General features: G+C 41.8%; 1 protein-coding gene across 1 annotated transcript in view; it reads right to left on the bottom strand.

Moving 5' to 3' along the window:
* The window catches only part of wsb2 (WD repeat and SOCS box containing 2), a 40342-nt gene extending 18405 nt beyond the window's left edge, over window positions 1–21937 (bottom strand). The window contains exons 1-3 of the mRNA XM_059988304.1: window positions 21760–21937; window positions 13352–13526; window positions 3964–4184 (exon numbers count right to left, since the gene is read on the bottom strand). Coding sequence (XP_059844287.1) covers window positions 3964–4184; window positions 13352–13526; window positions 21760–21787 — 424 coding nt within the window. The 5' untranslated portion in view covers window positions 21788–21937. The remainder of the gene's footprint in view (window positions 1–3963; window positions 4185–13351; window positions 13527–21759) is intronic.
* Between the last annotated feature and the right edge of the window lie 3962 nt (window positions 21938–25899).

Genomic DNA, 25899 nt, shown 5'->3' with positions numbered 1-25899 from the left:
GGTTTCTCTGACAGTACATTCCAAATTCCTAACAGAGGATGAGAACACCTCAAGCTGCAATTCCCCTCAACCATCAGGCTCTTGACCAAAAAGCAATAACTACACTCAGTTATCCATCCATTGAGATGTTCCCACAACTAATGATCTCACTCTAAGGAATCTATCTTGTTCTCGTTTATTGCTATTTATTTATATTTGCATTTGCAGTTTGTCATCTTCTGAGCTCCAGCTGATCTTTCATTTATCTTGTTACAGTTACTATTCTATAGATTTGCTGAGTATGCCTGCAGGAAAATGAATCTCAGGGTTGTATATAGTGACATATATATACTTTGATAATAAAATTTTCTTTGAGCTTTGAGAGCAGCAGACACACAGCATCTCCCCAAGCTGCAAGTTCCCGCAACACCACACATTGTCTTGACTACCACCAGACTTTCAAGGTCACTATGTCTAAACTCTAGGATTTCTATGCCTAAGAGCCCTTCTCAGGAAAAAAGAACTGTTCCTACATGTTACTTCGTCTGTTAATGTGAAGGCTCACCACACCTTCTGAAAGGCAATTAATGATGGAAAATAAATGGTCAGATGCAAGTGAACAAAAAAATAGCTAATGCACACGCCAAGCTAACGTAATATTCTAGAATGCAAACTTCCCAGGGCAGCCCACAGCAGAGGAAACGTACCTATCTGCCAAAATTGAGTGAAAGTGGCAGCATTTGCACTCAGAGGCAGGCCACTTTTCTGGTTGAGAGTCAGAATGTTTAAAGGACTTACTGACCAGTTACTTCCATTATAAGATCTTTCCTGATGGCCCTATAGCTAACAAAAAGTAACACTATACATTAAATAGCTGTACTTTTCAGAGTTTATTCAATGTATGTACTGGAATTAACATAACACCCTCACGTCAATGGCATTCTCATTAAAAATAAAGACATTACTCACAATGCTTTAATTTTATCCCCTTATACAAAAGGTATTGATAATCACCGGATATCTTTAAACTGGAAAATGCAATTGCAGATATAAATACATGATTTTTTTTTATAAAAAAGAGCCAATGCTCTGTAAACTAAGGGACAACACAATCTTGCTGTTGAATACATCGGACTCGACGTTAAAAATCACTTCAAACAATAATTTTTCAAATCTTACAAATGATCTCATCAATTCTTCTAATGCAGCATAAAATAAAATAAACCTCAGTGCACAGACCAGTGTGGAAGAATTGCGGGGAAACAGGCTGGGTTTGTATTTCCTGGAATGAAGAAACCCGAGGGATGATCTAATTAAGATTTATAGAAAGTAACAGGCATTGGTAGGGTAGATAGTCAGAATCAGTTTCCTTCTTGGAGAGAGAAAAGACGAGAGCATAGATTTAGGGTTAGAAGATGGACGTTTGGGGATTTGAGAGGGAAGATGTCTTAAGGTGGTTGATAATCTGGAGCTCTGTCACAGGAAGTGGAGGAATCAAATACAATCTGATTAAAAGGATATTTAGAGAGGCACTTAAATGGACAAGGCACAGCAAAACAGCTTAATATAGATAAATCAGATTAGTATCCTTGTTGGCATTGATGTAGTGATTGAAAAGTTTCATAGAAATAGCACTAAGCTACCTTTGCCATAATTAATATAGTGAGAACAACATGCAAACTTAATTGGCTCAGAATTCAGTATTGTTAAAAACATTCTGAGTGACCATAGATCAAGTTGCCCATTGAAGTATAAAATGTTTACATCTGTTGATAAACAGATAGTTTATTTTATTGGAAACATATGATGTAATAAATACAAATACCTTGCTCATCTTAAAATGCATGGTTTTAATATGCAGAAATATGCTGTCTGGTTATTGTAGATCGTGTTGTAATAATGAATATGAACCGTAGTAAAAATTCATGTCCAACATAATTCCTCCAAGCAGCAACCCTAGCCAAGTGAATCTAAGGGATGGGCAAATGGAGTAAGAATAACTCTGTTATAGTTGAATGATTGTAAATAGAGGATGGGTTAAAAATAATTCCTTTTAAAGAAAGGCACTCCTGTTGATGATTACATTGAGGGTTCAACTCGTGTTGTATTTAAAAACAAATTATATAAATTAGAGGAAACAATAAGAGGCTTCCAAGTAAAATTCCATTTAGCATCCAGCCTAGCTCATCCCAAATCATCCAAGCAATAAAAGGAGGTTAAAACAAGAAATGGCAGTCACCTTTTGCTGGACACCCCTCCCATTATAGCTCCCAAATTCACTGAACCTTTGCAACTCATACAAGATGCTGGAGGAACTCAGCAGGTCAGGCAGCATCTATGGAAAAGAGTAAACAGTCGACATTTCAGGATGAGATCCTTCTTCAGGAATTGGAGCGGGGCGGGTTTGGGGGAAGAGTGGGAGAAGATGCCAGAATATTGAACCTCATTGAACTTTTACTGTTCATTCAATTCCACAGGGAAAATATACAATTTCAGAAGGAGAGTGTTTTCCAGAAGCCAGTATTATTGATTTCTTAAATAAAGAAATAATTTGAATCTTGTAGTTATACAAGAGAAACATGTAAAACAACCTAGTGCTGATATTTAAATGTGTTCCCAGCTCTACATACAACTGAACAAAGTTGCAAGAAAAAGTTTACGAACACTTTGCAATTAACTAGTTTTCTGCATTCATTACTCATAAAATGTGGTCCGATCATTATCTATGTCAAAATAATTGACAAACAAATCTGCCTAAACCAATAAAACATAAACAATTGTACTTTCCATGTCTTTACTGAACATATCGTTTACTTATTCACAGTCCAGGCCGGAAAAAGTATGTGAACCCTTGTATTTAATAACTGGTAGAACCTCCTGAGCAGCAATAACTCCACCAAATGTTTTCTGTAGCTGCAGATCAGACTTGCACAATGGTGAGGAGGAATCTTAGACCATTCCTCCATGCAAACTGTTTCAGTTCATCAACATTTCTGGAATACCTCGAGTGAACAGCCCTCTTCAGGTCATGCCACAGCATCTCAACTGGGTTAAGGTCTGGAATCTGACTCAGCCATTCTCAAACACAAATTTTCTTTTTAAACCGTTCTGTTGTTGATTTACTCGTGTCTTAGATCACTGTCTTGTTGCATCATCCAACTTTTATTAAACTTCAGGTGACAGACTGCTACCCTAATGTATCCCTGTAAAATGTCTTGGTACAATTTTGAATTCACTGTTCCCTCAATGATTGCAAGTTGTCCAGGCCCTGACGCAGCAAAGCAGCCCCAAACCATGATGCTCCTTCCACCAGGCATTATAGTCAGGATAAGGTTTTGGTGTTGGTGTGAAGTGCAGTGCCCTTTTTCCTCCAACCATAGCGGTGTGCATTTCTACCAAAAAATGTCAACTATTGTCTCATCTGTCCACAGAACATTGTCCTAGAAGTGTTGTGGAACATCCAGGTGGTCTTTTGCAAACTTGATACATGAAATAATGTTTTTTTTAAATTGGAGAGCAGTGGCTTCCTCTATGGTGTCCTTCCATGAACACCACTCTTGTTCAGTGTTTCTCCTTACGGTGGACACATGATCTCCACCAGGATGGTCCTTAAAGTACTACACTTAATTTTAAGTGTCTTTGAGTTAGACAAGGAAAATACAATTTCATATCTCACAAGATCATAAAACACTTGGAGGCACACTTAATCAGTCAAACTGTGAACCACCCTCCACCCACACCGAAAATATACCCACTGTCAGCACCTACCACACTTCAGTCACTTATGTTTGATTAAATAAAACTCCTGAGAGGCATTTGCATCACTGAATCTAAAACCTTCGGGTGGTTAATATTTTGAGAGAGGAAAAATAGATATTTTGCATACAAATGGTTTAAAGGCAGCTGTTCCTCTGGGTGACAAGTACATTCTATCACCACAACACCGCCATTGCCAACATAACAGGATACCTCAAGACATTTTACCAGTAGGCACTTCCCACAGTTTGATTTCTCCATCGGAAAGACCTGTGGCGAGGATCATTCCTGAGCGCTTGTTTTGGTTCGCTGAAGACTGACTTCTGTACTCAGAGGGAGGTGATCCAATTGCTAACCCCCACACATTTTGACCACAGTCGATTATCTTTTCGCCACACTTGCTTTTTACTTTGCCATATGATTTTAAACGACTTGTGCTTTTACGGCTTCTGTAAAAAAAAATAAAAATGTTGCTGATTAAGAATTCGCTGACCATTTTAGGATGAAAAACTTATGCTGTGCAAATACAAATCCCATTTGTGCTTGGTCAGCAACTAACCCAGACTTCATTGTGATGGACCAAGCAAGTGTTTTATTTCATGTTCACAGAGAAATCCAAACATTTTAATTGCAGTTATTTCCTGATAATTCTATGTATGTTTAATATTATCTACTTAACAGCACATTACAGGAATTAGCCCCCCCCCCCCCCCCCATGGACTCTTGTCTTCACTTCCCACTGCCCCAGTAAAGCAGCTAGCATATTCAAAGACCCCACCCACACCTGGCATTCTGCCCTTATCCCATCAATCAGAAGACAAAAGCCCAAAAGCATGTTCCACTGGGCTGGAAAGCAGCTTCTGTTCCACTGTTATCAATGATTTGAAGGACTCTTGACCTCACAATCTATATCATTATGATTTTGCACATCATCATTTACCTGTACTTCACTCTTTTAGTATCTTTTACACTTTATTCTGCATTGTTACTGTTTCACTTTATTCTAGTTCATGCACTGTGTAAAGACTTGATCTGTATAAACACTATGCAATACGAACTTTCACTGTCTCCTGGAATATATGACAAGTCAATGCCAATATTTATTTGTACAACATAGAAACCAGCCAGTCCAGCTTTCCGTGCTCAACCAGCAAGTTAAACATGACAGCTTAAACAGTTTCCACATAAACATACATATATCTATCCAGGTTAATTACCAGCAGAAAAAGCAACACCACTCTGTTGCTAAAGCAGCATCGCAGTTGTTCGCAGGCTGACAATGACATTTCAATTCTTAAACATTGCTCAACCTCTGAAATCCAGTGATTAAGATCACCAAGGGACAATGATTCCGACATTTTTCTAGACAGGTCGAAGGTTTGCATGTCTGTGGCTAGATTATCTCAGCGAGGTGGTAGATAGGTAACATTTCATCTAGGAAACAAAGTTATGGCTTGGGGGCTTTTCTGTTTAAGAATAATTAGCCAGGGTTCCTCCTGCGCTCAGAGGGTCTGCATTTGTTTGGACATCGTGTGAGAATAGCTCATGATCTCCTGTAATATTCTCAAGGTTAGTAAATCTCAGATGGCAATGAGGAGGCATATAGGAATGAGTCAGATCGGTTTGTTGAATAGTGTCGAAACAATAACCTCGCACTCAATGTCAGCGAAAAACAAGCAACTGACTTTGGACTTCAAAAAAAGGGAAAACCTGGAGTAGAGAGCAGTTCTCACTCAGGGCTCAGCAGCAAAAAGGATAAGCAGCTTCAAGTTTGTGTGTGTCAGCATCTCAGAGGATCTGTATTGGGCCCAACATATTGATGCAGTAACAGAGCAAAGCAGCAATACTTCATGAAGAGCTTGATGAGATTTGGTATATCAAAGACTCGGTAGGTGTACAGTAGAGAGCATTATGAGTGCTCTGAACCTGCAATGCACAGGATCTCAAGAAGTTACAGAGAACTACAGACTAAACCAAGTCTATCATGAGCACATCCCCCTCAACCCCCACCAAAATCAAAGAAATTTGTTTACTTAGTGATACAGTGCAGGTTAGGCCCTTCTGGCCCATCAAGTTATACCACCCCAGAAAATCCAACCTAATTTCAGGACAACTTACAATGACCATTTAACCTACCCAATACATCTTTGGACTTGTGGAAGGAAACTGTCAAGAGGAGTGCCTCGAGAAGATGGCATCCATTATTAAGGACCCTCACCATCTGGGACACGCCCTCTTCTTGTTTCTACCATTAGGGAGGTTCATAAGCCTGAAGATGCACACTCATCAATTTAGGATCAGTTTCTTCTCCCCTAATCAGATTTCAGAATATTTGATAAACTACCTCATTATTCATCTTTTTCACTATTAGTTCTTACAATTGAGATTTTTTTTTAATGGCTTTACACTGTACTGCTGCTGTAAAACAACGAACTTTGCATCATTGGTCATAATAAACCCAACTCTGAAACCGCAGTAACTAATGACCACTTGCACTAGATTGCAGAAGATAACCAATCAGTACTGCATCATTCCACTAAGAAGGTTATCTCAAGAAAAAGATTGGTAGTAAAGATTACAAAGCTAGTATAATCAGATATATTTTCAAAAACTGATGTTTATATTAATTAACCTTGAGCTAGAAAGATGGAACATCATCTGCAGTTCCTCAAACTTGGAACAATTCTAGTAATTGTTTCTGAATTCTCTGAAGGATTCTCATTTTTCTCCACATTATACTGACTGGAATTAGAGAATTGTACCCTATGCATTCATATTCAAAGCAGGAGACCACCACCAATTTCTTCCAAAACAGCCATTTATCACATTTCCACATTCTGCCCCCATCCTTCATACTCCAGACAACTTATTCTAAGTAGATCTTTTATGTGTAAAGTTTCACAACTTCTGATGTCAATCTTTCACTGTGCTCATCACTGACAGTGCCAAGATTTGCAGGGAAGAAGTTGACATGGGAATGCAGAAATTGAATCTTTAGTGACATGCTGCCCTTCATGGTTTTGTATGCTTGAGGCATGTCGACAACCAGAGCGCACATAGTTGCAAAGAAAATTTTCAACAACATCCTGAATGCCTTCCAATCATAAACAAGAGGAAAATCTGCAAGTGCTGGAAATCCAAGCATCACACACAAAATGCTGGAGGAACTCAACAACCCAGGCAAAGAGCACTGATGACATTTCAGGCTGAGATCCAGATGCAGCCTGGCCTGTCGAGTCCCTCCAGCATTTTGTGTGTATTACCCAAATGCCTTCAATGAGATTCTAGTCACACAGGATACAGATATCTGGTAACACTGAACAACAATTTTATTTCCCCAAGTGTTGCTTCCTCGTAAATTTCATTTATGATAGACTGCTTGAAGCATTCCAGAAGTTCTTCAAATTGCCTGTCATTGTTGACCTGTTTGCTTTGTAGACCAACAAAAATGCCTTCTTTAATCTTGGCATCAGTTATTCAAGTCAAGTCTTTTATATTTAAGTTGGAGAAGATCCTGAGAGGCAGGATTTAGGAACATTTGGAGAAGTATAATACGATTAGCAGTAGTCAGCATGGCTTTGTCAAGGGCATGTCATGCCTTACGAGCCTGACTGAATTTTTTGAGGATGTGACTAAACACATTGATGAAGGAAGTGCAGTGGATGTAGTGTATATGGATTTCAGCAAGGCATTTGATAAGGTACCCCATGCAAGGCTTACTGAGAAAGTAAGGAGGCATGGGATACAAGGGGACATTGCTTTGTGGATCCAGAACTGGCTTGCCCACAGAAGGCAAAGAGTGGTTGTAGACGGGTCATATTCTGCATGGAGGTCGGTCACCAGTGGGGTGCCTCAGGGATCTGTTCTGGGACCCTTACTCTTCATGATTTTTATAAATGACCTGGATGAGGAAGTGGAGGGATGGGTTAGTAAATTTGCTGATGACACAAAGGTTGAAGGTGTTGTGGATAGTGTGGAGGGCTGTCAGAGGTTACAGCAGGACATTTATATAGGGACATGTTCGGCACAACTTTGTGGGCCAAAGGGCCTGTATTGTGCTGTAGGTTTTCTATATACATGTATACAAGGTATATAATGCATATAGAAATGAGACAACATTTCTCCAAACCAGGGTGTAAAACACAGTAATATACATGACACACATAACACGATAACTTACAAAGGCAAGGATTAAAATCACACAATAAATAACAAACTACAGTGCATTAATACTAAATATTTTAAGGTACGTAACAGATTAACCAGTGACACTTCGAATAAAATGCAGCACGGAGTTCAGAAGCCTATGGCCTGGGGGGAAGAAACTGTTTCTCATACCAACCATCCTTGTTTTATGCATTAGCACGTTCTGCCTGATGGTAGAAAGTTAAAGAGGGTGCTGAATGGATGGGTGGGATCCTTAATAACACTGAGGTCCCAGCATATGCAGTTAAATGTCCCTGATGGATGGTAGGAAGACCCCTATGATCCTCTCAGCTGTTCTCACAGTCCTTAGTAGGGACTTCTGGTCTGATGCTCAACTCCTCCCAAACCAGATGGAGATGCAACTTGTCAGGACACTCTCAATGGTATTCAAAAATATTCAGGAAGCAAAATCTTTATTGTCCAGTAATGTGTGTCTAAGTCAACAAAAGAGCTGTTTGGGATAGATAGATAGTTATAATCATAGTCACTGAAAACTGAAAAGATGGATCTATTATCTATTAAACAAATTCAGATACAGGTCCACAATCCCTTATCCGAAATCCTTGGGGCCAGTTGCATTTCAGAATTTAGAATTTTTCAGATTTCAGAATCCCTCCTTATTTGTTCCCGGACCTTCCCCCCACCCCATGGATAACAAAAAACACATACTCAAGTCCCTTATTTAACCTGTCTCAGTGCGGGTGGACTTCAGGACCCGGCAGAGTACCAGACCTACGCGCATCCTCCCATATACTTAAATCATCTCTAGATTACTTATAATACCTAATACTATGTAAATAGTTGTTATACTGTATTGCTTAGGGAATAATGACAAGAAAAATTTTATTTTCAACAAAAACATTCAATAAAACATAAAAATATACAGCTTCAAACGAACAGAATCAAACACAAGGTAAATGACTTATTGGAATAAATGTAGAAAGTCACTGTCACTATAAAACTTCAGTAACTTTTCTTCCTGTTTCTTTAAATCATATACAGTGGTAGTTCCAACACCATATTCTTCAGAAGACGCTGCACAGACACACCACGATCGAGCTTCTGCAATAACTCCACTTAGTGTTATTGATGATGAGATGCTTCCTTCTCTTTTTCTCATTGTTACCCATTGGGGTATCTGCAGCTCTTTTTGACATTTTCACAGTGAAATTAAACACAAAGTCAACAGTGAAATCAAAATATCAGCAAACAGCAAATGCACGTGTAACCAGTACCAGTGCTGAGCCACAACTGACGTCTGACGGCCTCTGTTAGTGCTGCCACTTCACACCCGAGTGATGTCAGCTGTCGGGGGAAAAAAACTCCAGTTTTTGGAGCTTTTTGGATTTCAGAATTTCAGATAAGGGATTGTGGACCTGTATATTGTAATCACAATCCACCTGCCTATTTATCCAGAACAACAAAATCTTGGCTGCAGTACCAAGGGTCTGATCACATTGATTATTTTTTTTAAGAGTCATTAAGTAGATCTTTTTGACCAAATTTAACACATTCTGCCAGTTGAGAACATTTCTAGTTATGACTTCATCTAACACGAGTTTTTGATGAATGACAGACAGGCTCCAGAGTTCCTCATGAAGTTGGGGCGTGACCCAGCAATCCGACCCAGTCTGCTGTCAGAAAAATATTGCTGTTTGAAGTGGTAATTACAACCACTACAGCACTGTCATTTGTGGCAATGTTTTCTGGTCTACCTATTGGATGCCAGCAAAAACCAAAGCATCATAAAATCCCGCTCTCATTTCCACTAAGTGGGCTCCTAAACAGTACCAATGTAGATGCATTAATAATGTCAAACAATTTGCAGACATTTACTCTCCTACACACTTCGGCACGTTTCCCAACCACAAAGCACAATTCTTATTCTGCCATGACTTGAGATTGTTGGACTCACTGTCAAGAAGCAGGGGGCATGTCTCTCAATTACTTTTATTAATCCTAGGGCAATCTCAAACCATGTGATCTTAAGGGAGCACAAATAGGCTGTGATCAAAGGTGACATAACAACTTGTTTAAAGCCATACACACCGTGGTCACTTTATTGGATTCCTCCTGTACTATTGGAGTATAAAAATATTATGGAGTATAAAAGTTGTATTATTTGCTGTGTAACCAAAACTATGTAGTCAGCTTGCTATGCATGCATCCAAAATGAAATCCTAGGAATGTAGAATACAATGGTGTGTTAAAGGTAGCTAAAGAGATGTAGTCAGCTTTGAAACTTGCCATTTGCTAAGCATGTACCCAATTTAGCAGGAGAATGAAATATTAAGAACGTTAATGAAAGGTAGCCAAGAGATGTAGATTAGAACATGATTAAGTCACTAAGTCACGAAGTATTAAGAATGTACACTTGCTATTTGCTAGAGAATGAAATCTTAGGAATGTAAAAGACAATGGTGTGTTAATGAGAGGTAGCTAAGAGATGTAGATTAGAACATGATTAAGTCAATGGGTCGTACCTGTGAAACTGGACCAGGAGATTGCTATAAAAAATGCTATGTCCATAGATCGGTGGGCAATCAGCGACTAGCTCAATGACTGTCTCAGCTTTGATTTGCAAATTAAAGTTTAACCCTTCTTGAAGAATCTTATGCGTCTCCTAATCATTTGTGGGGCACGAGAAACCACGACAGTACCCAGTAAAATGCCCATTGAGTGGATGCTTGTGGTCTTCTGTTGTTGTAACCTATCCACTGCAAGGTCTGATGTCAGAGATACTCTTCTGCACACCACTGTTGTAACATGTATTTACTTGAGTTACTGTCGCCTTCCTGACAGCTTGAACTATTGGAGTATAAAAGTTGCATTGTTTGCTGTGTAACCAAAACTATGTAGTCAGCTTTGAGCTTGCTATTTGCTATGCATGTATCCAATTTAGTAGGAGAATGGAATCTTAAGAATGTAGAAGATAATGGGGTGTTAATGAGAGGCTAGCTAAGAGATGTAGATTATAATGGTGTGTTAATGAGAGGTAGCTAAGAGATGTAGATTAGAACATGATTAAGTCAATAGGTAGAAACAATAGTGGCGGATGTACTTGTGATACGCAACTGTAGACCGATTGGATATGCTAATACAACTAAACCAGGAGATTGCTATAAAAAATGCTATGTACAAGGATCGGTGGGCAATCAGCAACTAGCTCACTGACTGTCTCAGCTTTGATTGGCAAATTAAAGTTTAACCCTTCTTGAAGAATCTTCTGTGTCTCCTGGTCGTTTGTGGGGCACGAGAAACCACGACAGAACCAGTCTGTCCATTCTCCTCTGGCCTCTTGGTTGTTTTGGCATTTTGGTTGTTTTTTCTTTGATTTTCCTCACCGTAAACTCTAGAAACCTGAGTGTGAAAGTCCCAGGAGCTCAGCAGTTTCTAAGATACTCAATGCCTCCTATCTGGCAATCATTCCATGGTCAAAGTCACCTAGATCACATTTCTTTCTCATTTTGATGTTTGGTCTGAACATCAACAGAACCTCTACACCATATCTGCATGCTCTTATACACTGAGTTCCTGCCACAAGATTGGCCGATTAGATATTTGCATTAACAAGGTGTCCAGGTGGACCTAATCAACTGGCCACTGAGTGTATACATACTGTTGCTGTTACAGAAGTCAGCAAACCTTCAAACTCAAGACAAAAATCATTTTTCTAAAAATCAGGTGATTTTTGTTTGATACAAGAGCTAACGGTTATAGTATATTAAATTATTGTCATTGCTAAAGGTTCTTCCAGCTCTACAACTATATGACGAAGTTATTCATTGACAATTATTTTGGGAAAGACACTTTGTTCTCAAATACAATTTATATGCTGTTAAGGGGAAAACACAAATGGTATTGAACAGCTAGCTCAAATCTTCCCCCTTCTCTGTACAGGCTGTTTTCCTTTTCAAGTTACATTCTGTCCCTCTTTATTCCCTGCCCTGTTTACTAATGGGTTGATATGTGCAAGATTAAATTTCCTGTCCTTATAATAATCTATTTGAACGAAGTCAAAGGTGGTAGACTCAAGGAGAACAATTGAGATTTCAATATCATAAGACATACATAGGAGCAGAATTAGGTCACAGCTCAGATTCTGCTCTGCCATTCCATCATGGCTGATTTATCATCATCCACTGACTCTCCTTTGTCTATCCTGCTTGTTATTTCCTAAATGAATTCAAAAGATTTGTCAAGCAGGATTTCCTCTTTAGTAAATCATGCTGACTTTGGCCTACACGTACCTCCAAGTACCACGAGAACTCATCCTTAATAATCTTCCCAACCACTGAAGATGGCCTGACTGGCCTATAATTACCTTTCTTCTGCCTCCTGCTCTTCTGAAAGAGTGGAGTGACATCTGCAAAATTACCAGCCTGAAGAACAATTCCATAGTCTAGATATTCTTGAAAGATCATTACCAATGCCTCCACAATCTTTTAAGCTACCTCTTTCAGAATCCTGGGGTGTCATCCATCTGGTCCAGATGACTTATCTGCCGTCAGACTTTTCAGCTTCCCAGGAACCTTGTCCTTAGTAATAGCAACTACACTCACTTCTGCACCTTCAGTTCTGTATTCAACACCTTTTCAATTTTGCCCCCATGTTAAACTTCACCTCATCCCACTGATGGAACTTTGCCATACTATCTGCCTGTCTGTCCTCACAGTCTGACGACACATTGCATCAACTTGTATACCAACAGCCGCATCCTTAGCCCCATCACTCTGGTTCCCATCCTCCTGCCAACTTAATTTAGACCCTCCTCAACAGCTCTGGCAAACCTGTCAGTAGGATATTGGTCTAGCCGAAAGAATAAGTAGTTGAATCCTGGAGACTGCTTACTCTTTTCCATAAATGCTGCCTGGCCTGCTGAGTTCCTCCGCATTTTGTGTGTTGTTTCAGATGTAACCTATCCTTTTTGTATTGCTCATATATTCCCCAGAAGAGATCCCAATGATTCAGAAATCAAACCCTGTCCGATGCGCCACTTCCTCAACCACTCATTTATCTTTATCACCATCCTATTCCTGCCCTGATTAGCATGTGGCATTGGGAGTAATCCAGAGATTACTTCCTTGGAGGCTCTGTTTTTCAGCTTTTTGCCTAACTCCCTGGGCTCACTGTGCAGTACCTCTTCCCCTTTCTACTTGTGTCATTGTGTACCACCACCTCTGGCTGCTCAGCCTCTCTCTCCTCTGTAGGCACTCTGAAACCCGGTTTTTAAGAAGCTTCCCAGTCCTCCAACTTCCCACTAATTATTACTCCCCATAATAATTTTGCATACCTTAGTTAAGAAAGCATCACAGCAAAATAAAAGCAAAGCTCTGTAAGGAATACAAATAATGATAGTCAATCACAAACACTTTGTTCGATTTTTTGAAGAATGAATTTGAAAACTTACATTTTACAGCTTTCAGGTGGCCAAGGAATCAATTTTACAATATTGTGCCCTTGTGACCATGCAAAGTACAAGCCATCAGGTGAAAATGCCACATCCCAAGTTTCACAGCCAGGTTTGATATCTAATCCACGTGATCTTTTGGGTATAAGCTTTGCAACCAAAAGAGACCCAGTTTCTGTAAGACAAAAGCACACTGATGCATCACAGATAGTGCCATCACACTAACCTTTCATGCAGAATTTGTATATTCATTAAGTCCTTCCCCACTTTTACATCTTTGGTACTCAACAGGATCCATTATCATAAAAACTGAATATAATGTAATTATAACAATTATTTCAATTGACAGAACTTAATTTTTTTTAAAAGAAAAAAAAGACCATTTCCTTATGAAGCAACAAATAATCTGCTGGAGGAGCTCAGCAGAGTGAGCAGCATCTGTGAGGGGTGTGGTGGGGGGGGTGGAATAGTCAACGTTTTAGCTCAGACTCCCGCTTCAGGATGGAGTGGCAAGTAGGAATGGCGAACATGGAGAGGGATATGGGTGAAAGACGAGAGGCAGGTGGCTGGCGGACGAGCAGAAATTTAAAAAAATGTAGATTAATCGAGTTTGGGGGTGGGGATGGAAGAGGGAAGGGGAGGACGCAGGTGGAGACAGCTACTGGGGAGTAGTAAACATAATTATACCCACTTGTAATAATTTCCACAGCCCTTAAATCATTACAAGTGGGAATTGAAACAGAAGTCACTTCCTGCTCTCATACAAATGAATTAAGTTTAAAATCAAATCACATTTTGTTGAGTCACATTTGTTTGTGATCAATGTTAAAATATTCCAACACAAAATTAAACATCCCTTATCATCGCTTGTCAAAGTGGCATTCAAATCTTCCATTCTCCAAAACATAATTTCTATAATAAAACAGGGCTGTTGCCTCTCTGAGTGGAAACTACGAGATTGACATTCCTTTCTCTCTAACACAGAAGTGCATTTTTTTTGTAAATTGATTCTATTGTTTCTTTTATTTTGTAGCTGCCTGTAAGAAGACAAATCTCAAGTTTGTATAAACTATATGTACTTTGCTAATAAATGTACTTTGACTTAGAAATTAATCTATTCCTTAAAAGAAAAATCAAAAAGTATACACTGGGATGCAAAACTACTTCAGTTTCAAAACATCCATTGTTGGTTATCAAAAGCTGGCAGATAAATAAGAAAGATGCAAGGATCGCCCTATTTTCAATCTGGCTGTGGACCCCAGGCTGGGAAAGCTCTGCTCTAAGGGTACTAAAGAGATCTCCATGCTCAAATCCCTCATAGAGGGCCAAATAAAAACACTTTTATGGAGCTTATGCCCTTACAAAATGAGAGAAATGATTCTTAAGGAGTCCATTTAGAATGTGCTGACACAGAAAGAACGTGCAAAGCAACTTGCAGGGCAACGTATAAACCAATTTGCAAAATCAGGATGAAACAATAGCTTGCTGATTAAAGAAGCGATACAGGTAACGGGAAGACATGCTTAACGGTTGAACAATAACGGTGTTAATGCGCTGAGGCTGATAAGTGGGCCAAAGGGTAGTCACATTTGTAATTTTGTAATGAGATTAAGGAAGAATGTCTGCACCTCACATGGGTGCAACTCACAAAGTCGTAAACAACTAGGGTATAAAAAAACTGTGCAAAGTGTAATTCGGCACTCAATCTAGCAGGAGCTGGTTGGGTCCGACTCTGCAGACTCGAAAAATAAAGTTTACCGTTCTGCAAATTGCTGAGACTCAGTGTGTTTCTGACAACGTGGGGGCTCGTCCGGGATCCACACTCCGGCCGCGGTGGACACGAGGAAGGACATCGGAGACGGTGCACCCCGCCGAGTTTGGCGGTCCCTGACTCCTTGCTCGTCGCTCCAGCGCGGCTTGAGCGAGTGATATCCGGACAGCGCAGAGCGGTAAACGGGGAGAAGGGGACAGTACCTGGTACTGGAAGTCCCCAGGACGCACCGGGTAAGTGCCTACTATTATAGTAGAAAGGTGCGGGAATAAGTAAGGACGGAGAAGACCGGGATCGCTACCCGGGGGTCCTCCTGATTAAGTAAGAGCGGAATAAGATGGGAGGGGGTGGCTCTAAAAAGAAAGAGTAAACGGAGAGACCGGGACCATACCCGGGGGTTCCTCCTGATAGCCCCCTCGGTAGAATGTTTGAGAATTGGGGATGTGGAAGACTAAAAGGGAAACAAAAGAAAAAATGATACAGTACTGTTTAATTTGGTCGAAACAGCCGATAGAAAAACCTGCGGTCTGGTGGCCGCGGCTTGGGTCTGAGGAGGATTGGGTACGACAAGCCTTAAACATTTACGTTAATTCAAAACCAAATGTAAAACCGGAAGAAATTGCTTATGCTTTTTGTTGGGCTCCCTGGCCAGGAGTAACAACAAAGAGTTTTAAATTGGGCATTAAAGGGGAGCGGAAGTGGGACCCACTCGATCATTTACCCCCTCCCTATGTCCAGCCTTCTGCGCCCCTTGCGGGAGCAGAGGGAGAACGTGAAGAAAGTGAAAAAAACAGAAGAAATAGACCCGGAGAGGGAAGAGAGGGATGTTAGGGAAAAAGCAAAAGCAAGGATCGAAACAAGGAGTGTGACAAGAGCAGATAAGAAAAAGAAAGACGAATTAAAAAAGGAAGAGGTACAGCTGTGTCCCCTTCGAGAGGTTCCAATGGGAGGAGAACGGGCAGGAACAGGATTTGTAAACGTCCCTCTGACAAGTACCGAAGTACGAGGATTTAAGAAAGATATGAAAACTTTATTAGAAGATCCAATGGGACTGGCAGAACAGTTGGATCAATTCTTAGGACCTAATGTTTACACTTGGGAAGAAATGCATGCGATTATGGGAACGCTATTTTCTGCACAAGAGAGGCAAATGATACGACAAGCTGCAATATCAATTTGGGGAAGGGAACAGCCGAATGAGTTACCGGGGACCAGAAATTTCCAGTAAACGACCCACAGTGGGACAAACAAGCAGAAGAGAGAAGACGGCAATATCCCATTGCCATGGAAGGGAGGAGGGGATTACAACCTGTAATTGAGACATTAGTATCTGATGGACTCCTGGAAGAATGTATGTCACCCTTTAATACCCCCATCCTACCGGTCCGAAAGCCCGACGGCACGTATCGAATGGTTCAAGATCTGAGAGGCTTAAATGCGGTAGTCCAAACACGATACCCGGTAGTGCCTAACCCCTATACATTAATGAGCAAAATACCTCCTGAACATGAATGGTTCAGTGTGATAGATCTAAAAGATGCCTTTTGGAGTTGCCCGTTGGAGGAAGGTAGCCGAGATATGTTCGCATTTGAATGGGAAAATCCATTCACTGGGCGGAAGAAGCAACTCCGGTGGACCGTCTTGCCCCAAGGGTTCACGGAGTCCCCAAACCTATTCGAACAGGTACTGGAGCAAGTATTGGCTGGATTCCATTGTACCGAAAAGAACCAACTATTACAGTATGTCGATGACCTACTACTATCGGGACCAGCAGAGGAGGTAGTGCGAGACGATACTATAAGACTCCTGAATTACCTAGGAGAAAAAGGATTGCGGGTGTCCAAGAAGAAACTGCAATTTGTCGAGAAGGAAATAACATATCTCGGACACAGAGTCAGTAAAGGGCACCGCCAAATAACCCCAGAAAGAATAGCGGGAATAACTAAAATACCGCTTCCCAGGACAAAGAAGGAAATAAGACAATTTCTGGGCTTAGTGGGCTATTGCCGGATTTGGATAGAGAATTATACCTCCCTGGTGAAGTTTATGTACGACAAATTGGCAAAGGAAGACCGGGGAATAATCAGCTGGACCGAAGAAGAAGAACAGAAGTTCCGGAAAATAAAAGGGCAACTAATTCGGGCCCCGGTATTAACACTGCCAGCACTGGAAAAGCCCTTTCAGCTGTATGCAACAAACAATGAAGGAACTGCGTTAGGAGTACTAACCCAAGAAAAAGGAGGAAAGCGGCAACCTGTGGCCTTTTTATCAAAAATGTTAGACCCGGTATCCCGGGGATGGCCGACGTGCATACAAGCCGTAGCGGCAGCAGCCGTACTAGTAGAAGAAGCACGGAAATTAACCTTTGGGGGAAGAATGACGGTGTATACCCAGCACTCCGTTAGCACCCTCTTAGCCCAAAAAGCTCAGCGGTGGTTGACGGACTCTCGCATACTGAAATACGAAACCATTCTGATGGTCGGGGATGATGTAAGCTTTGAAAGGAACAATAGTTGTAACCCGGCACAGTTCTTATACGGGGAATCAACAGGGGAGCCCGACAAACATCAGAAGGCGAGTGGAAGACCCCCGACGGACGGCAAGTACTGAATAAGGAAGTAACTCGTCATATACTGCAACAACTACAACAACAAAGCCATTGGGGAGTGCAAGCTATGTGCGACACTATCCTAAGGGACTATGTTTGTAAAGGGATATTCACACTAGCTCAACAGGAGGTGTGGGGCTGTTACACCTGTCAAAAGGTAAACAAGAAAATGATGCGTGCCACCCATAAGGGGGGACAAACACTAGCCGTCCGACCGTTCCATCGGATCCAAATAGACTTTACGGAACTACCACAAGTTCAGAGATGGAAGTACCTGTTAGTAATTGTGGATCACTTCACTAGGTGGGTGGAAGCATTCCCAACCACTAAAGCGGACACCCCTACAGTGGCACGGATCCTATTAGAAAATATAGTCCCGAGATATGGAATAATGGGGTCTATTGATTCAGATAGGGGAACACACTTTGCCTCAAAAACACACCATCTAATCTGTGACGCCTTAGGAATCCAGTGGAAGCTGCACACCCCCTGGCACCCTCAGAGCTCAGGAAGAGTTGAGAGGATGAACAGTACTTTGAAGACGCAATTGACAAAACTAATGATGGAAACCAAGCTACCCTGGACCAAGTGTCTACCCCTGGCCCTACTAAGAATCCGCACGGCTCCTCGAAAAGATATAGGAGTATCCCCTTATGAAATGTTGTTTGGCCTTCCATATTGGAACAAGGTGGAGGGCTATCCTTCCCTGCAAGGGGGAGATGTCTTTGTAAGGGACTATTTACAGGCACTATCTCGTTCTTTTGCAGAATTGCGCAGGAAGGGGTTACTCGCACAAACCCCACCTCTGGACTTCGCACTCCACCGAACTCAGCCCGGTGACTGGGTCCTGATTAAGACTTGGAAGCCAGAGAAGTTACAGCCGCAGTGGGAAGGCCCATTCCAGGTGCTACTGACCACCGAAGCCGCAGTAAGGACAAAAGAAAAAGGGTGGACCCACGCCGCGAGAATCAAGGGACCCGTAAAGCCCGAAGAAGGTGCAGAATGGACTTGCGTCCAGGGAGAAGACCCGATGGTGCTAAAGCTCAAAAGACGGACAGAATGAACTTTGGGACTGTAATGTATATACTGCTATTGTTGAGAAGCGCTGAAGGGGGATGTGATAAGTGCAGGACGATGGTAAGGGTGGGCATGACGGTTTTTCCAGGGTCCTTTGTATCACACTCTCATGTAAACGAGAAATGTTATGACTACAACAAAAAGGAGGAGTATGTGGAAAGTTTAATCTAACCAACTGCTGCTTAAAGATAGATGACAACGGAAAGGTGGTTCAAAAAAATATCAGATAAAATAAGGAAACTGGCCCACGTGCCGGTACAGACCTGGAAGCCGCTGGGGTATTGGGACTGGCTGGACCGATGGTTGACAGGAGGCTGGTGGCGAACCGCTTTAGGGGTTATAGGAGGGGGATTGATGGTTCTCCTTCTGCTACCATGTCTGATCCCCTGCTTGCGGGAGCTAGTAGCTCGGGTGGCAAGACAAGTCATGCAACCAGGGGCCCCGGCTGATCCTGTTCAGGTACTCCTACAAAGGGAAATAGAGCTAGAGGAAGAAGCCTATGTAAACCCGTGGCAAAAGCCCAACTGATAGCACATTCTAAAAAGAAAAAGGGTGGATTGAGAGAAATGATTCTTAAGGAGTCCATTTAGAATGTGCTGACACAGAAAGAACGTGCAAAGCAACTTGCAGGGCAACGTATAAACCAATTTGCAAAATCAGGATGAAACAATAGCTTGCTGATTAAAGAAGCGATACAGGTAACGGGAAGACATGCTTAACGGTTGAACAATAACGGTGTTAATGCGCTGAGGCTGATAAGTGGGCCAAAGGGTAGTCACATTTGTAATTTTGTAATGAGATTAAGGAAGAATGTCTGCACCTCACATGGGTGCAACTCACAAAGTCGTAAACAACTAGGGTATAAAAAAACTGTGCAAAGTGTAATTCGGCACTCAATCTAGCAGGAGCTGGTTGGGTCCGACTCTGCAGACTCGAAAAATAAAGTTTACCGTTCTGCAAATTGCTGAGACTCAGTGTGTTTCTGACACAAAATGTATCCCCTGACCTATCAAAAATAAGCACACTAACCTGCCAAAAAAAGTGTCAATGGTGGCTGAGACATAGCATTGACTCTAGGACAAGAAAATTATGCGTTCATACCTCACTCCAGATTTATTTTTTTAAGAAAATAGTGCATCTCCAGTGTTCTCTAGCCCAGAGGGTTGGGATGCTATTTCTTTGCTGATACACAAAAGAGAAAGTATGTATCTTGTAGATGTATCAGGGAATTGAAGGCTATGGGGAATTGGAACAGAAGACATGAAGCCTGAGGTGGATCAGACAAGATATTGAATGTCACAGAGGCTAATTCCAGATCTGCCTTTCTTATGTTCTTAAAATATAAAAATTGAAAGATATGACAATTACCCAGATCATTTCTTCTTTTGATAACACACCCTTAACCCTTCCCTTTGTAATTTGACCTTTAGCTTCCTGACCCACAGACCTCAGGTCAGTAAGGATAGGCACCATTTCCACCACAATTATTCACAACACTGGTGCCTCAGGGAGCTTCATCCTCAGTCCCTTACTCTACTCACTTCCTCTATAGTTGTCGCACTTCATTCTGTGTTGTTAGTGCATTAACTTGTTCAATCTCAAAGCATTTTGATCTGTAAGAACACTGCTAGATAAGCTCTTCACTGCACCTTGGTACATGTGACAATAATAAACCAAATCACTGTACACTCATTACTGCACAGCCAGATTCTGCTCTAACCCCATCTACAAGTAGTTTCCATCTGAAGTGATGGTAGTGGGCAGTATGTCAAGTATCAATGAATCAGAGTACAGGAAGGAGATCGTGAGCCTGGTGACCTGGTATCATGACAACAAAATAAAAGAATTGACCATTAACCTCAGGAAGGATGGGGATGTGGGGCAGTCCACATCCTCCTTTTACATCAATGGTACTGAGATCAGGGGTATGGAGAGCTTCAAGTTCCAAGGAGTAAATGTCACCAATACCTGCCCAAAGATCACCTCAGTAGGTTAATGAAATGTGGCACGACCCCTTTGACCCTCACCGGTCTTTATCGATACACCATAGAAAGCATCTTCCCTGGATGCATGACGGCCCTTAATAGCAACTGATCTGCCCGTACTGCGGACGCAGCTCAGCACATCACAGAAACCAGACTTCCCTTCCACGGACTCTGTCCACACTTCAGTACCATAACCAGCATAAATCAACAGGCTTTTCATTGTAGCTCAGTACATGTGACAATAATGAAGCAATTTACCCGGACTAGTAACGGCTTTGAACTCAAAAAACAAATCCGATTGTTTCTTCTGTAATATTGGTCTGTACCTTCACACAATAATTAAAGCGAACAGAGATAATCCAGGCACCAGATATCACTTAAATTCAACAACACCACCAAGTGACATTAATTGAGAAAATACTGTCTCCAATATGTGATGCATTGTGGCGCAAGTAAATGGATTTGTTGGCAATACCAATGGAATAAAAATTGTTATTCATTAATTACAGTTACAGCGTTGGCAGTTAACCAACAAAATTCGCTTGCTATTCCTAATCTAAATGTCCGGTTAATTAAACAAAACGCCAAGAAAGGGGGCCAGTAAAGTTCAGCCTGAGCTGCTAAAACAGCACTAGCGTTGAAGTACTGCTCAACTTTTAGGAGAGGGGCGAGAAGAAAGAACCGTGACGTTGTCTAGATTAAGGCTTCCGAAAGGGGCTCGCGTATCATTTCCCCGATTGTTTCGCAAGCATATTACATTCAGACTATGCCCCTGTTCCAGATGGAACACTTACAGCTATTAAAGTTTTTCACAGCGCAAGCTAATTAGTAACAGTATATAGCTCGGCAACTTATATATAAAATGCTTGTATCTTTAAACTTTACTAGAATTCTGGAATAACGCGGAACGCAACTAGCCTTATCCAGTGCGTGCTCTCTGAAGACGGGAACGCCCAGTGTCACTGACCTGCGCTGCATTCAATATATTCGTCCATCAACACGCAGTCATTCAGCTGTTGGGCTGCGTACAGATAAGAGTGGATCTACTTTATGTTTCGGTTTTAAAATCTTCTCCTTTTCACTCCACTCTGTGCGAGACGGCTTCTAAATTTAAAAACAAACACACACACACACACACACACACACACAGAGACAAATTTAATCACTGGTCCGCAGCACTCCCGAAACGAGTTACGCTGGAAAATACTGGTTCGAGACATGCACATAAGCCCCGCCCTTTCACCAATCAACCCTCGGCACGTGACCCGGGCCAGCTGATTGATCGTCCGCAGTCGGTCAGAGCGCCCCCTTGCTGCAATGAAGGCGAAAGTGTCTTTTTCCGACGCGGTTTCCAGCGCAGTACCTTTTGGAATACAATCGCTGGATACCACTCCTGGCGGTAAGATCATACATTCCTGCCACACAACAGAAATTTAAGGACCACACTTTGGTTGCCATTGTAGGAATGGAGCCCAGTGTCACTCTGTTGAAAGTTTCATGGTATGCATTAATTAGCATTGAATTTTGTTTTGGGTAAATGAGAAGAAGGACAAAGGAAGGAATTATATAGGTGTTGTCTGTACATATCGTCCTACATTATGGACATTTAAGAGACTCTTAAATAGGCACATAGATGATAGGAAAATGGAAGGCTATGGAGGAGTGTAGGATTAGAATAGGTTAAAAGATTGGCAAAACATTTTGGGCTAAAGGGCCTGTACTGTGCTGTAATGTTCTATGTTCGATATTCCATATGGACTTCAGGACAGAATTTGACAAGATCTGCCTGGTAGGGGGTTCAGGCACTTGGGATCCAAGTCAATCCGGCAAATTGGATCCAAAATGGGAGTTGGGAGGCAGAGGACAGTAGTAAAAGGATGCTTTCTGGTCAGTGGAGAGTTGCAGGGATTGGTAGTAGAACTCTTGTCATTTGTAATATAAATGAATGTGAAGTCAGAGATCCGAATATTAAGTCTGCAGATGACATGAACATTGGTGATACTGTGGATAGCAATGGTGGTTGTCTGAGGCTACAGCAAGATATTCGACAGTATGAAACATTAGAGTGTTAACACATGGAATTTAATACAGACCAGTGCATAATGCTGCTTTTTGGTAAGTCATATAGGTGTAGGACATATAATGTAAATAGAATAACATATGATGAACTGAGGGAGTCCATAGTTTCTTAAAGTTGCAACACAGGTCCAGAGGGAAATGAAGAAAGAATGTGACACACTTGCCATCTTGAGTTATGACTTAGAATATGTTGGGGTGTTCCAAATTTACAAGACATTGCTTACATCATGCCATGAGTAATGCTTGCTGTTCTAGTTAGCACACTATAGGAAGGATATGATTGTACTGGAGAGAGAGCAGAGGAGATTCACCCAGATACTTTCTGGATTGAAAGACTTTAGTTATGGGGTGAGATTGATAAGATGGACTTGTTTTTCCTGAAGTGAAGAAGGCTGAGGGGTGACCTGATAGAAGTTTATAAGATTATGAAAGGCATGGATAGAGTTGATAGTCAGAATCTTTTCCCATTGTAGGGATATCAGAAACAAAAAGGAATAGGTTTGTGAGAGGCAGGAGTTTTGAAGGGAATCTGGGGTGAAAATATTTTACACTGAGTGGTTGAAACCTGGAACTCACTGCCAGGTGGAATCAGATATAATTAGGAGGCATGTGTTTAGATAGGTAAGACATAGAGGGATGTGGACCTACAGCTGGCAAATGAGATTAGAACAGATGGTCAAAAAGGTTGGCTTAGACCTTGTGGTCTGAAGGCCTGTTCCTGTGCTGTATGACTCTAAAACCCAGGAAATCAAGCATCCTAAGAGTCTTCAACCCAAAATATTAATTCCTTTTCTCTTTTCACACATGCTACCTGGGCCATGGAGCATTTCCAACATTTTCTGCTTTTCTTTTCAATTTCCAGCACAAGCAGTTTGTTGATTTTTTTTTTGCAGAAAATTCCATCATCTAATTCAGAGAAGAACAGAATTTCTCCCAATGTAACTGTCCCACCAATCTTCTCCTGGTCACCAAGAAAATAACAGAAGGTGCTGTCAGCCACAACCTTCTCACATATAATCCGCTAACTGATGCTCAGGATTTCTCCAATGGTGCAATCATGGTCAAAAGGACAATTTAGAGATGGAATGTGAATGACCACTCATTGACATTAATATTGTTAGCATTCCTTAATGTTAATGAAATTAAGTGAGAAACTCCCAGTCGCTGGGGTTATACTCTGTACAAACCAGTGGCATGGCCAGAGAAGCTATTTGCTCACAACTCCAGCAATTTGGGTCCATTTCTAACCTCTGGTGCTCTCTGGGAGGAGCTTGCAAGTTCTTCCCATGATGGCTCTACAAACCCTTGGGTGCTCCATTTTCCTCTCATATTCCAACTACATGCAGATCAGGAACATGGGAATGGGAGATTGATGGAAATATGGGAAGAATAAAAATGGGGATTAGCGCAAATGATTGGCTACTGTTCTGGGTGGACAAGGTGGACCAAAGTGCTCTGTTCAATGCATGACTCTGTGACTATGCCATTGATTTGGGTTGCTCAAGGCAACACAACCATTGGATATTACAGCTGAAGGTTCTTAAGTCAGTGCACAACCATTTGAAATAGGTTCATCAAAAGGTAAATGGATAGGCTTTACAGTGTTTAGTTTCAATCATACCTGCTTAGAGAATAAAGCAGCATTCAGACAAGTAACATGCTGTGTGAGGTACATGAATGTTTGAAGTTCAATGTACATTTATTATCAAAGTATGTATGCATTAAACAATCTTGAGATTCATCTCCTTACAAGCAGCCACAAAACAAAGAAACCCAAAAGAACCCATTAAAAAAACCTGACAAATACCCAATGTGCAGAGAAAGAGGAAGAGAAAATTGCGCAAGCAATAAAAGTAAGCAAGTCGCATTTAGAATGAAAGTGAGTCCCCAGACACGGAGCCTGGAGTAGGCCTCAGCCTCAGCCTTAGTCCAGCACGTAGTGGAGCAAGCGTCGTGGAGCCTGCAGACTCGGAGCCTGGAGCAGGCCTACAGCGGCAGCCTCGGTTCAGCACATAGCGGAGTAAATGTCGTGGAGATCGTAGACTCAGAGCGTGGAGCAGCCGGAGCAGGCCCACAGCTTCAGCATCAATTCAGGCTGAGGCTGTCAGCCTGCACTGAGTGTCAGCCAACGACCACATCAAAACCGAACCATTGACATTAATTTTGCTGAATCTTCAAACCTCAATAGCTTTGAGCAGGGGTTCCACAGACCCTTCGGTTAATAATAGGGGTCTATGGCATAAAGAGGGTTGGGAACCCCTGATTTAGAGGTTCGATAAGAACTATGGTGCCACAGTAGCATAGTGGCTAGCACAACGCTTGGGGCATTCCAAGGTTCAGCGTTCAGTTTCCAGCGCTGTTCTGTCAGGAGTCTCTGTACATCCTCCTCGTGGAATGCGAGGGTTTTCTCCTGGTGCTCCCATTCCTCCCAGAGACCAAAGATGCCCCAGCTAGGTTAATTGGTCATTGTACATCGTCCCGTGATTAGGTTAGGGTTAATCGGGATTGTGGGGATGCTGTGGCAGCGGGGCTCAAAGGGCAGGAAGGGCCCACACTGCACTGTATTGGTAAATAAACAAAAAAAAACCCGTATAAATAAATAAAATATGGTACAACAGCAAATCAGAAGCTGAGTATTGCATAGCAACTTAGTCAGCTCATGACTCCCCGTACAGGATCAGGGATGGCAGGAGTGTGATGAAATATTCACCGCTGGAGAATCTCATCATCATCTGGAAACAGGCAAGTCAGCTGATTGGTAAATGTCCCCTACGTAGAATGATACTCCTTCCACCACATCCAGAATTGATGATTGGGGGCGTGGGGGGGGGAGGAATGTGTTTGCTTTTCTTGTCAGTGGATTTGGAGCATCTTGCAGACTCAGCATTGGTGGTATCTGACCTGCAGTTTGATGTGCCTGCTGTTTCAGGTCGTTCATATTTCTGAATAGCACGGGATGCAGGGATCACTGCGTCCAGTAGACCATGTTTGAGCTCTTGAGCTTCGAGCGGACTTCATGGTTAGTGGG

This window comes from Hypanus sabinus, chromosome 13, assembly GCF_030144855.1.
Source record: "Hypanus sabinus isolate sHypSab1 chromosome 13, sHypSab1.hap1, whole genome shotgun sequence".
In the NCBI taxonomy this organism is placed as follows: domain Eukaryota; kingdom Metazoa; phylum Chordata; class Chondrichthyes; order Myliobatiformes; family Dasyatidae; genus Hypanus; species Hypanus sabinus.
Note: the sequence above shows the minus strand (reverse complement) of the source record. Positions and strands in the feature narration are given on the sequence as shown.